The 13892-nt window shown below is 25.1% G+C and overlaps 2 protein-coding genes across 2 annotated transcripts; one reads left to right on the top strand and one right to left on the bottom strand.

Moving 5' to 3' along the window:
* Positions 1 to 5063: 5063 nt before the first annotated feature.
* Positions 5064 to 5819, top strand: LOC124913014 (pollen-specific leucine-rich repeat extensin-like protein 3). The gene has a single exon (XM_047453640.1). It carries the CDS (start codon positions 5064 to 5066, stop codon positions 5817 to 5819), a length of 756 nt encoding a protein of 251 aa, XP_047309596.1.
* Positions 5820 to 10337: 4518 nt separating this feature from the next.
* Positions 10338 to 11639, bottom strand: LOC124913001. The gene is made up of 4 exons (XM_047453627.1): positions 11393 to 11639; positions 11177 to 11269; positions 10789 to 11088; positions 10338 to 10645 (listed from the first exon to the last, which is right to left on the bottom strand). Exons 1-4 carry the CDS (start codon positions 11537 to 11539, stop codon positions 10394 to 10396), a joined length of 792 nt encoding a protein of 263 aa, XP_047309583.1. The 5' UTR covers positions 11540 to 11639; the 3' UTR covers positions 10338 to 10393.
* Between the last annotated feature and the right edge of the window lie 2253 nt (positions 11640 to 13892).

Genomic DNA, 13892 nt, shown 5'->3' with positions numbered 1-13892 from the left:
TTTTTAACTTTTAGGTTTCTTTTTTTATTATGACACAATATTATGATAAAAAAATTAAAATCTACAATAATATTTTAAACTAATTAATATAATCCATTATTATTAATTATTCCTATAAATATTTATAAATTATATTCACTAAATTTACATCCATATATTATATATAAACATTAAATATCCATATATATATATATATATATTTATTTGGTCTCTTAAATATAAATGAATTTAATATAATAAAAAATTATCAATAAAAAAATTAAAAGTATTCTATTAATTTTATTTTAAATATTTAAAGTTTGAAAGAAAATATAATTTAAAAATGACCTAATAATTAAATAAAAATTTGAATTAAATTAATATATTAAGGGTTTTTTTTATAATACTTTAAGCACTCAATTTTTATCTATAATTTATCATTTTAAATAAATTTAGTGTCAATAAAATTATTTTTCTAAAATTCTTAATACAAACTTGTTGCACATGATTAAAATAAATAAATAATTTTAAAAACGATGTTTTTAAGATAATTAAATCTATAATGATTTAAATAAATAAAACATAATAAATATAAATGGAGAAATTTAATAAATAAAATTAACTAAATTAAAATATATTGTTGGTATTAATATTGATTTATTTATTTTATAAAAGTCATTTTCTTTAAATAAAGTCAATTGGTCAACCATGTCAACATTTAATCAAACCAGTAAATAAGTGTCTATCAAACGAGACATATATCGCATTGGTTGGATTAAATGATCCACGAAGTCATTTTAAAAAATGATCAATGCCCGATAAAGTTTAAAATTTTGACCGTTTCGGATGAAAATACTTTTCCACCTCACGAGACGCATAATCGTGTGACTTGAAGAGATGGTAGATGGCTTGATTATGTATCGCGTGACACGAATAGGTATTTTCGTTTAGATAGACCGAAAATATCATTTTTGCAAACTTTATCGTGTATTGGTCATTCTCCGAACAAATGTAATTATTAGAGTTATTTCATCAAATTTCTTAATTTTATTATATTATAAAATAATAAAAAATAGAAAGATTTTTTTTTCTCTTTTAATTGTTTCACATAAAATAATTATTGAGACATACTTGTTTTATTATACAAAATATTATAAATCTTTTCTTATTAACTTTTAATTATATATTATATTATTTTATAAATAAATAATATTTGTTTGTATAATTAAATTATTTAATTATATATTATTTATTTAAATAAATAACATTATTTTAAAATCTTAACTTTATAATTAAACTCTTTTAATTATATATTGTTTTATTTTATAAATAAATAATATATTTATTATTAATAATATCTATTATATATATTAATTAACCATTATTTTTTTATCAACTCTTAGGGTGTAATATTGTACAACTCAATCATGATAGTTATAAATTTTACCTATTAAACTTATTTATCTTATAAGAAAACACTACCTATAATAATTATATATATATATAATAATTATATATATATATATAATTTATATTTTAATGTTAAATAGAAGGTGGAGCTCAAATATTGTATAGTTTAATTTGTATGAAAATTATTTGAAATTTTTAACCAAAAAATCATGTTACATTTTTTATTATTTAAATTGGTTTATATAATATATGTTTTAATATTGTTGACTTATTGAATAAAGTTTGTTACATGTTTAAAATTATAAAAAAAAAAAAATCATTGATTTGCATTTGAATTGATTTATAATGTGACATTTTTAATCTTATTTTTGTGTTTTTATTGTGGGTTTTTTTAAAAAGATAGTCATTTCATTATATATTTTTTAATTATTAAATTATTTAATTCATTAATAAAAATATTTTAATTTTAATTTTAAATAAAAAAATATTATAATAATTCACCAAGTTAAAAATTCAAATAACATATTTTTTTTCATCAAACAACATCTTTGATAAAAAAAAAATCACTAAAAGCTTTAAATAACTGATCAAGATCAAACAAGCTCTCAACATAAATTGTTTGATATTAAATAAACACTATTTTAATTTATTAAATTATAATAATGTTTTTTTATATTTAAAATTTAATTTTTATAAAAATATTTTAGTTAATAAATTAAATAATTGATAAAAATTAATAAATATATATATATATATATATATATATATATATATATATATATATATATATATATATAATTTAGTTAGATAGAATGACTATTTTAACTTAAGTTGGCATTAATAAAAATTAAATATAGATATTCTTATATTTAAATTATTTCTGTGAGTTGAGTATAAAATAATATTTAATAATTAAAATTTTAACTATTAATGAAAATATATTATATTGAAATTTTTAATAATGTAACTAGATTAAAAAGACACGATATGTATTATGTTTTTTTAAATATTTAATTTTATTCTCTGAAAAAATATTTTATTTTTCTCATTACATGTTGATTTCTTTTTGCAGTAATAGAGTTACTAATTAAATTTATTTTATTTAAATTGGTTAAGTATTATTCAATTATTTATATAAATAAAATATATTAATATATATTTGAGAATTTTAATTATTAAAAAAGGTGTAATTATTGAGTTAATTATAAATTTAGAAAAGGTAAATATTTTGGAAGAGTGAATAAAAAGATAAATATATATATAAAAAAATAAAAAATAAAAGGTGAGTGGACAATCAAATAGTTTTACATGCAATTGTATAGTATGTGTAAAAATACTCTGCAGTGTGTAGAGAAAAATCATCCTCGTCTGTTTCAGAAACATGCAGTCTGTAATAGTTAAAGAAATCCTAAAAGAAATTTACTTTTTATTTTCTTTTCTCATTTTGTTGTAATTAAATTCGATTTATAATCAGTATTTTCTATTTTTTTTTATTTTTATTGAACGCATCTTGACAAATTGAAAACATAACCATTTGGGAATTTCAACTTTTTCAGCTATTTGCAAATTATGATATTTTCTTCCCTCGTTTAAAGTATATGAAATCTTTTTAAACTTACGAGACATTGTATCAAGATCAACCTGTAGCTCTGAACATTTTTAGATCGAGGCTAATTAACCTGGTCTAAAATAGGCTGTACCTAGGAATCTCCATAACTTTTCAAATTAAAATATTTTAAGTCTAATTGTAATAGACAATCTTTTGAATTATTAGCTTATCCCATTCCAGATACAATTTCACCTAGGATAGAAGAATAAATGGATAATTTCTATTGTTTCTTTCTCTTAGTTAAAAAAGTATATATCTTTACAATTTCACATGAATTTGTGTAAGTTAAATTTTTATTTTATTTCTCTAATCTATAAAAAAAAAAATACATGCAGGAAAAAAAGAAAAAAAAAAAGATAATTTATTGCAACCAATAAACCATGTTAAATCTCTATACCTTCCAATTAACTAATCTTCTTAGAGGGAGATTTAATTTAATTCATTTAATCCTTAGGTATGTTCGGTAATATTTAAGTTAAAATCATTCATGTTTAATTTTGTTTTCCATTCAACCTTGTAATGCATGCACAATTTAAGTTGATAGAACTAAATTGTGTATATAGTTATGTTTCTATAACTTTAATTTCAATGAATTATGAATTTAGTTATATTAGGTTTACTATATTTTCTTGAAAACATTATTTGAAGGATTGCAAATGTAGGACTAGACATTGACATGAGAGTTAAGCTCACTTTAATTGTGATTATTGAGTCACAAGAAATTAAACGAAAATAGAGATTTTTTTCTTTTAAAAGCACAAATTATTATTATATATATTGTGAAATCGTAACTCAAAATATATATTTTTTTTGGTTTAAAATATGTCTCCATATTTAAAACAAAATGTCATGGTTATGAGGGTACTATAAAAGAACATTGAAATTGCATTTTGAACACTTAGTCAATATTGATGAACACTTGAGTCAATATTAATGAGACGTCATTTTTAAATGTCCATGAGGCGGCGCCTAGGCGGTAGGCAGTCCAACATCGCTCCGCTATGAGGCGGTCAGATTATTTACTTAATTATTATTTTTAATTAATTAATACTAATATTAATATATATATAAATTCGATAAAAACACTCTTTATCTCTCATTATTTATATAAAATTTTTGAAATGATTCTTTACATTCTAATTCATTTATCTTTTTCTTTTCCGTTTCTTCTCTTATTCACCTTATCTCCCTTATCATCTACATATCATTCGATCATCTAAACATCTATCTCTTCTTCAACTCGTCTACATACTTATTTTGGTTAGATGTTACTATGTTAGAGAATATTAATTTAGCTTTTTGATAAAATGATAATTATAGAATATCTTTTTATATATTTATATTTATATTTATTTATATTCAACCGCTTAGGCACAGCTTAGGCACCGCCTAGGCACCAGAGGTAGTAGGCAATCACTTACCGCTCCGCCTAGTCCTACCGCCATTTAGAACACTGTTTTTTAATGTAAAATACTAAAATCGAAATTATTTATAATTTATAAAATCTTGTTATTTTAAATATATATTTTGATTAATTTACCAATATAAATTAACTCTTTTCAATGTATAATCGTATAAATTAATAAAATCAAAAAATTAATTAACTCATAATTACTTCATTTTAAATATAAAATAATAAGAACTTCCAACAAAATCGAATGGCTAGGTTGAGCCAATAATGAACATATAGCTTAATTAAAAAAAAAAAAAAAAAGTATATTTTATCTTTCTTTCCTTTTTTTTTTTTCAAACTTTCACTTTCTTTAAAACAAAAAGTATTAAATTTTTGCTTTCTTAATCTTTTAACTTTCTTTTAAAAAATATTTATAAATAGATCATGATTTACGGGTGGGTGATAACTTCATTTATTTGGACTTATTTGTCAAACTTCTTTATATACTTTTAGTAACTTTATGTCATCACTCAAACCATGGATTTTCATAATTCAAACAAATTCTTAAAATCTTACATATAAGTCTTGTATGGTGGTAAAACAGGATCTCTATTTTTCTCTATATAAGAGAGTGTTCTCAAGTACAATGTAGTAAATTGATAATAATATACCATGAAGTCTGTTTATAATCCCTTACTGATCCTATCACTAGTGGTAATTACTCTCTCCACCAATGTTGGCGGTAGGCCCGTACAAAAGCCTATGCCAGCTCCGCACCATTCATCACCGCCAGTTGAGGGGAAACCACCTGTTGATGTGAAACCACCTTCCCATAAATCGCCTAAGACACCACATCCATCGCCTCCACCACCACCCACTGAGAATCCTATGCCATCACCGCCAGAAGAAGGGAAACCACCAGTGGATGCGAAACCACCTCCCCATAAATCGCCTAAGACACCACATCCATCACCTCCTCCGCCACCCACAGAGAAACCTATTCCATCACCACCAGTTGATGTGAAACCACCTTCTCATAAATCTTCTAAGACACCACATCCATCGCCTCCACCGCCACCCACAGATAAGACTATGCCATCACCACCAGTTGATGTGAAACCACCTTCCCATAAATCACCTAAGACACCACATTCATCGCCTCCACCGCCACCCACAGATAAGCCTATGCCATCACCACCCGTTGATGTGAAACCACCTTCCCATAAATCGCCTAAGACGCCACATCCACCGCCACCCACATCGTCGTCAAATCATTTGATGAAACCATCGCCCGTACAGAAGCCTGCACCAGCTCCGCACCATCCATCACCGCTAGATGAGGGGAAATCGTGGGTTAATGTGAGAGACCCTCCTATAAATAATCCAAAGCATCACCACGTGATGCCGCCATCACCATCTCTTTACTAAGAGTCAACTTAGGCTGGTTAAGTTGGCACATGAGAGATATATTTAATAGTAACTTTAGTACTTTAATTATCTATGTACGGTACATTAAGAATGAAATATGGTTGGTTGCTGTTAAATTTTTGAAAAATAATTGAATTAAAAGTGTTTTATTATTGAAATAATTACATCCCTCCCTTAATACAAAATTTTATTATTAACTTAATTTAAAAAAAATAACTATCAACTATTAAAATTAGTTAATTAATTAACAATTTAATAATATACAAAATAAAGTTTTACCTTGAAAAAACAAGTTTATCAAATTATGATTTTCATTATAATGTTGTCGTTTTGTCCCTTTTATTGAAGTCAAATTCTTTATTCCCTAAAATTTATTTTCAAATAAACTCACACTAGATGAACTATTTCATTTTTAGCAAGCCCAATTTAGTCTTTCCATTTTTTTAAGACTACCCAATGTAGGCCTTCCATTTTTTTAATCTACTCAATATTAGACGTTCCAATCTTAATTTATCAAAACCCAACTAATCCAAATTTCCCAAGTTTAATTAGCTCAAAACCACCCTAATTATCAATTCAAATTTTATCCTTATATCTTGTTTTGAGCTTGGAATTAACAGTTGTTTTAGGGATTTGTTTAAAATATGTTTATTATTAAATAAAATAGTTTTATTCTTTTAACTTAAGAGTTTTTAGTGGAATCTAATCTCAAACATTTGATAACTTAGGCAAGTGAAGGACTTTCTTAAAACTAGTCTGTTTCCAGCAACAAAAATTAAGGGTATGTTAGGCTCTTCAAAATAATGCCTCACTTCTCCTATGAATCCCAAAATTAATTATTTTTTATTAATTAAAAAAATCTTACAAGATAATTAAAGCTTTGTAAAAATAATTTTTATTTTAAATAAAATTCCTAAAACGCAAACAGGTTAAAATTCTTAAACCTCGAGATTTTCTGTAAAGCTTTTATATAAAAAAAAATAAAAAGTTTTTTCGGGGTTACAATATTAGATTATCTATATACATAAAATGAACAAAATCAAACACATCCATAGTACTAGAGCAGGTAAATAATAAGTTGTTATAGTTTTCTCCCATGAGTAAAATAAGTCAATCATATAATGGGATATACAATAAATAATGTAAAGAAACCTAGCAAATTAACAGGATTGTCTTTGTGTCGATGTAAAGTTGAAATGCATTATTAGTTTTTATTGTCAAAAGATTTAATAAATAATTATGGTCGCCACACAACATTATAAAGACATGTTGGGAAAAACACAAAAAAGACGGATTAAACCTGATAGATATAACATGACAAATTACCCTAAGATACAAATTGAGTCCCTCGATTGATAAGGATGCCCGATAAACTTGAGTTATGCCCTTCAAAAGTTTTTAGACATGAACCATCAAATATAGCCCAGATCTTTATCGTTATATCATGATGCATGCAGTAATAACACATTAAACTAGAGAAAAATTTACAGACCAAATCTCTCTCTTGTGACATTTTAGAACATATTAAACTGGAGAAAAATCTACAGACCAAATCTCTTTCTTGTGACATTTTAGAATAATTGCAAGTACCAAACATGCATCTAGAAATGACAAATGACAAAGGATGCATTTGGTCCGAATAGAATCGTAAGAAAGTGAAAGGTAGAATAACCGCAAATATCATACATGCCTCTAGAAAATAATAAATGGTGCATTTTTTTGAACATAATTATAATAAAATGAAAGGAGGTATTAATTTCAATAAATATTTGAAACATAGAAAAGAGATATTTCAAAGAGAAATAGAATTTCAACTAAGTTTAAAAAATAAATTCATGAATGAACAGTTGAGTTAAAACTAGTATACTGTCAAACTTTTTTAGTTTCTTCTAACCAACATTACTTAAAACTTATGTATATAATCAAAACACATTTAAGAAAGAAAATTATGTTTTATTGATATTTTCTACTTTAATTAATTAAAATATTAAATATATATTAATTACACGATTTTTATAATTTAAAATAACTTGTTAAAGCTTTTTGTTTATCCAATTTAACAAATCAAATAGATAAATATAATATTTTTCATATATTTATGAAAGGATTGAACCTTATACAAAATATACAATATTTATTTAAAAATAACTATAATATTAATTTATTATACAAATTATAGATTTAACAAAATAATAAAAAGAATATTGGACTTAAGTCTAACCCCTATTAATTTATATAATTATATATTATTATTATATATAATTAAGTGTATATACATTAACCGTTTTAAAAAATATATATTAAAATATAAAATTAATTAAAAAATAATTACAAGTAATGGTACTATAAAAATATTATATTTATTTATTTGAATAAATAAATGTATTTATATAAATTAACTCTTTTTAACAGTGTTCTAAATGGCGGTCGAGTCGTCCGTCTAGGTGGCGCCTAGGCGGTAGGCGGTCCAACATCGCTCCTTCTATAAATGAGGCGGTCAAATTATTTAATTATTTATTATTTTTAATTAATTAATTACTAATATTAATATATATATATATATATATATAAATTCGATAAAAATATTCTTTATCTCCCACTATCTATATAAATTTCGGAATGATTCTTTACATTCCAATTCATTTATCTTCTTCTTTTCCGTTTCTTATCTCATTCACTGCACCTCCCTTATCATCTACATATCATTCAATTATCTAAATATATATCTATTCTTCCGCTCGTCTACATACTTATTTTGGTTATATATTACTTTGTTAGAGAATATTAATTTGGTTCTTTTGATAAAATGATAATTATAGAACATCTTTTTTATATTTATATTTATATTTATATTTATATTTATATTTATATTTATATTTATATTTATATTTATATTTATATTTATATTTATATTTATATTTATATTTATTCAAACGCTTAGGCACCGCCTAGGCACCTAAAGCAGTAGGCAGTCACTTACCGCTCCGTCACCGTCTACCGCCATTTCACCTGGGATAGAAGAATAAATGGATAATTTCTATTGTTTCTTTCTCCTAGTTAAAAAAGTATATATCTTTATAATTTCACATGAATTTACGTAAGTTAAATTTTTGTTTTATTTCTCTGATCTATAAAAAAAAAAAAAAATACATGCAGGAAAAACAGAAGAAAAAAAGATAATTTATTGCAACCAATAAACCATATTAAATCTCTATACCTACCAATTAACTAATCTTCTTAGAGGGAGATTTAATTTTATTCATTTAATCCTTAGGTATGTTATGTGATATTCAACTTATTTAATAAGTTAAAATCATTCATGTTTAATTTTGTTTCCATTAAACCTTGTAATGCATGCACAATTTAAGTTGATAGAACTAAATTGTGTATATAGTTATGTTTCTATAACTTTAATTTCAATGAATTATGAATTTAGTTATATTAGGTTTACTATATTTTCTTGAAAACATTATTTGAAGGATTGCAAATGTAGGACTAGACATTGACATGAGAGTTAAGCTCACTTTAATTGTGATTATTGAGTCACAAGAAATTAAACAAAAATAGAGATTTTTTTTCTTTTAAAAGCACAAATTATTATTATATATATTGTGAAATCGTAACTCAAAATATATATATTTTTTTGTTTAAAATATGTCTCCATATTTAAAACAAAATGTCATTGTTATGAGAGTATTATAAAAGAACATTGAAATTGCATTTTGAACGCTTAGTCAATATTGATGTACACTTGAGTCTATCAATATTAATGAATATTAATGAGACGTCATTTCTAAATGTCCATGAAAAGAAAAACAGAAAAAAAAATACTCATAATCAATCATAAACATAACATGAATAACATTTTAACCCTTAAGTTAATATTCATGACTAACATATAACTACTATTTTCTCGAGAGAAAAAGCATACATTATATAACCCTTCAACTAATATTCTAAGGGCATTAAGAAAGTAATACCTATTATAGCCATAATTTTTCAGAATTTTTTTTATAAAATGGAGGAAATGCTGCGAAACTCAAAAGCTCTTACCACTTTGTTGGTGCTCTAAATTCAAAATAACATGCAAGATCAATTGATACGAGTATAAACCAACCGATGATAACTGCAAACAAATAATGCATCGCAATTGTACAAATATAATAACTTAGATTATGTGTATATTGTCTCATATAGAGGAAGTGAATTATCTAAATTTTATTTTATGCATTTCTGTTTCATTAAATAACATGCTGCAAAATTCATTTTGTTTTGAACCAAATTTGATTTATTTAGACAGCAATAATCCAATCACATTAGTTATTGAACCTTTCATTTTCTGTCATCTTCAAAATGAAGTATAAATTAGAAAATACTATAAATCATTACTGAAATCAAATCGTACTCTATTTTCGGTTCCATGATCAACTTCCAAAATATAACAAACCTTTGTAACCATGTACATATAACAGAGACACTTGTAAACTAGAAAAATATAAAGGACATTTCATTTAGTCTTATCACATATTCAATAAAAATTCTACCTTCTTTTCATTTTGATTCTCTTTTATATACTATAAAGAAGAAGTCAAAGGTATCCCCTTCTTTTCATTTTGATTCTCCATCTCAATAATAGATCTGACCGATATTACACTCAGATCTTGCCTAAACACCACCACTGCTTCACAAGTCCTAAGCTGGCGCGAGACATCTTTTTTTTCAAAAATGCTAAAGATGATCTTGTATCCAAAGGCAAAGTCCTCAAGCAAAGTTGGTTCTACAATTTTATCGAAGCTGATGATGTTCCCGAGACCAAATTTAAGTCTCTGATCATAAGACAATAAGACACAGGGGTTAGTGAAAACATTAGTAAGGATGCTAACTAGGGATATATACAACTCTTTCCTTTATAACATAATGTATTTTTATAAACAAAACAGAAAGAAAAATAGAGAGAAAGAGTGAGAACCAGCCAATGGCTATAGCAGAGGGTAGCATAAACAGAAGACATATGGACTACATGTTGTGTGTGGTCAAGATTGGCACAAATTGGAAGATCTTCAAGAGTAATTGCACAATCAATGGGGTGCAGCCTGCAGAAATCTATCTCCTCGCCTCCCATTCGACCAAAGAAGGTAACCATATATGATTGGAAGACTAAAGGTTTGCCTCCTGCAATGCGAGGACTGCTTGCCTCAAATATAAGGTAGAATTCAATACCGTTACCCATCCACCCTCTCACTATCTTTTCAAATACGAAATCGGTATTCTGTTCAACAAAGCAGTAATTAGAGTGGTGGGTTCTTCAATACAATACAATACATATATGTGAAATAATATGGGGGGAACTAACTCACATGATTAAAGTTAAAGTTGGCCAAACAAAACATTGCGTGTGGGTAATAATAATCTAGGTTACCCATAGGATTAATCAGGCCCCTGTTCACACCCTTTAGAAGAAGAAGAAAGAAAATAGTTAATCAACAATGCAGATTTGGATCCCAACACCAAAAGATTAAGCATAACTAGGGATAAAAGACAAATAATATTACTGGGTTTTCTTCTTTAATCACCTCTTTCCGCCTAAATTCTTCATCTCCGTCATAAAAATCATCGTCGTTGAAACCTCCATCAGAGTCCGTATCAATGGAAGCACCGGCAGTCGATATTTGATTTGACTGCAGGATGGATTCTTCGGACTCATCGGTGGAGATCGACATGCTCTCGTCTTGAAATCCTTGATGTAGTTGTGATGAAACGCAATCAGCAATTGTAGAAGAAAGAAATAGTTTATTGGAGCACAACACCAAGAAACTGCACAACACCAAGAAACTTGAAAACCTAAATCATAAAAATTGGACTCATCTAAAACCTAAACAGCTAAAAACATTTTTTTTATTGCACAAATATTCCTATTAAACTTATAATAGGAGAATATATATTTTTTATTACCTTTAAAATTTAATGATGTTATTTTAAAAATATTTTTAATTAATTTTTATTTTTCAAATTTAATTTTTTTTTATGTCTTAAGTTTCTTTTTATTATGACACAATATTATCATAAAAAAAATATATAATAATATTTTAAACTAATATAAGTCATTATTATATATATATATATATATATTAATGACAACTATCATTTTTAAATTGAGAATCAATATTTTGAAAAAAAATTTAAATATATTTCAAAATATTTTTTACAAAGTTATTCACACTAGTAAAAAATAAAAAAAAATAATAATAAATATTATCAATTGGTTTAAATACCAATAACTGCTATCAAGTTAATAACGATTGATTTGAAAACCAATCGCTATTAGCAAAGTAATAGCGATTGTAAAGACCAATCGCTTTTATACAACGCCAATTAATTACAAAACCAATCGAGATATCCACATTAAAAAAACCGTAAAAAAAACGCCATGTTTTACCTTGTTTTAGAAGCATTAGTATAGATTGATTTAGCAACAAATCTAGCAACCAATCGGTGAATCCTCTTAATAGTAATTGGATATGTAACCAAACCAATTGGTACTACCCAGGACTTATCCACTCAAGGGCTTAGTCGGGTCTACCCCTTAAATTTTTATATATATAATAAAATTAAAAATCCTAGATCCTTACTTCTTTTATTTATATATATATATATATATATATATATATATATATATATTATTTTCTCATTTTATTTGCAATTTATTTAAATAAATATCTTAAATTACTAATTTAATATTCTACTAATTATGTATTATTTAATTATTTTTATTTAAATTTTTTTATTTATTTTTTTAATTTTCAAAAGAGAGAATCTCATATAATTTTTTTTTTCTAATTCTCTTGTCTAATATCCAATTTCTTAATTTAGGTATTGATTAAATTTATTATGTTTATAACAGATTTGATTTTATTATGCTAGATTAAATATCAACTTGATAATTTTTAATGTTAACCTCATTTAATTTTTTTATATTATTTTATAATTTCAATATAACTTTAAAAAAAAAAATAGTTTTACCACTACAATTTTTATTAATACGAAGCAAATATTTTCAGTAATGAAAATGTGAAGACAGAACTACGAGGATGATTTTTTAGCCGAGTCTTTGATGCTTTATAATTAACGAGATTTATCTAAGAATATATACATTTTATTATAGATGAATTTTACGTAGAGTTTAACTTATATAAATATTATAATATAACGTCTTTTTTTAATATATTATTTATTACACAAAATTTAAGTCCACCCTAATGCGAATTCTTGAGTCCATCCCTGGTACTACCTTAAGTTATATTACCGATTGGTACTATACCAATTGTTATTACCTATAAAAAAAATGCAAATTAACCCGAGAGCCTCCACTACTCCCGATCTAACAAGATCTCTTTCCTATTATTCCTTCGCCTGCGCGTCGACGTCCCTGATTGATCCGTTCCAATGGGATCTGTCCAAGATCCTTTCCATCCAAGATCTGTCCAAGAGCTTCGGGTAAGATCTTCATCCTTCCTAGAATATAACTTATAATTGTAATTAGAAAGATCTGTCCAAGATTAATATTTTGCACATTGATCTTCGTTTAGGTTTTTTTTTATGCAGAACACCTCTTCCGTCATCTCTCGCACATCTTTGCCTCAAGTCTCCAAGTAAGTATTCTTTCCTACAATGGTTGAATTTAGTGTCATTTAAAAAAATTATATTTACTAAATTTACATTCATATATTATATAAAAATAAAAATTAATTTAATATAATAAAAAATATAGATAAAAAAAACTAAAATTTGAAAGTGTTCCGTTAAAAAGAATCTAAATATTTAAAGTTTGAAAGAAAATATAATCTAAAAATGACTTAAATATTAAACAAAAATTTGAATTAAATTATTAAGAGTTTTTTTTTTTATAATACAATTAAACAAAATCAAGCATTAGACCCTATACATCTTAATAAACAAATATATAAAAAAAACTACTTATTCAAATTTAATCAACCTGTAATTCACGATATGGTATTTGATTCTTAACCTAGTTTTCTAAGTGAATTCTTTTGTCCATCACACATAACAACTTTA

This window comes from Impatiens glandulifera, chromosome 8 (assembly GCF_907164915.1).
Source record: "Impatiens glandulifera chromosome 8, dImpGla2.1, whole genome shotgun sequence".
In the NCBI taxonomy this organism is placed as follows: Eukaryota; Viridiplantae; Streptophyta; class Magnoliopsida; order Ericales; family Balsaminaceae; genus Impatiens; species Impatiens glandulifera.
The sequence above is the reverse complement of the archived record's forward strand: the minus strand, read 5'-3'. Positions and strand labels throughout refer to the sequence as shown.

Coding starts and splice junctions, on each gene's coding strand:
- LOC124913001 (XM_047453627.1), bottom strand. CDS start 11,539: ATGTCGATCTCCACCGATGAGTCCGAAGAATCCATCCTGCAGTCAAAT. Junction 11,270..11,392: donor AAGAATTTAGGCGGAAAGAG/GTGATTAAAGAA, acceptor CTTCTTCTAAAG/GGTGTGAACAGGGGCCTGAT. Junction 10,646..10,788: donor TCTGCTATAGCCATTGGCTG/GTTCTCACTCTT, acceptor TCTTATGATCAG/AGACTTAAATTTGGTCTCGG.
- LOC124913014 (XM_047453640.1), top strand. CDS start 5,064: ATGAAGTCTGTTTATAATCCCTTACTGATCCTATCACTAGTGGTAATT.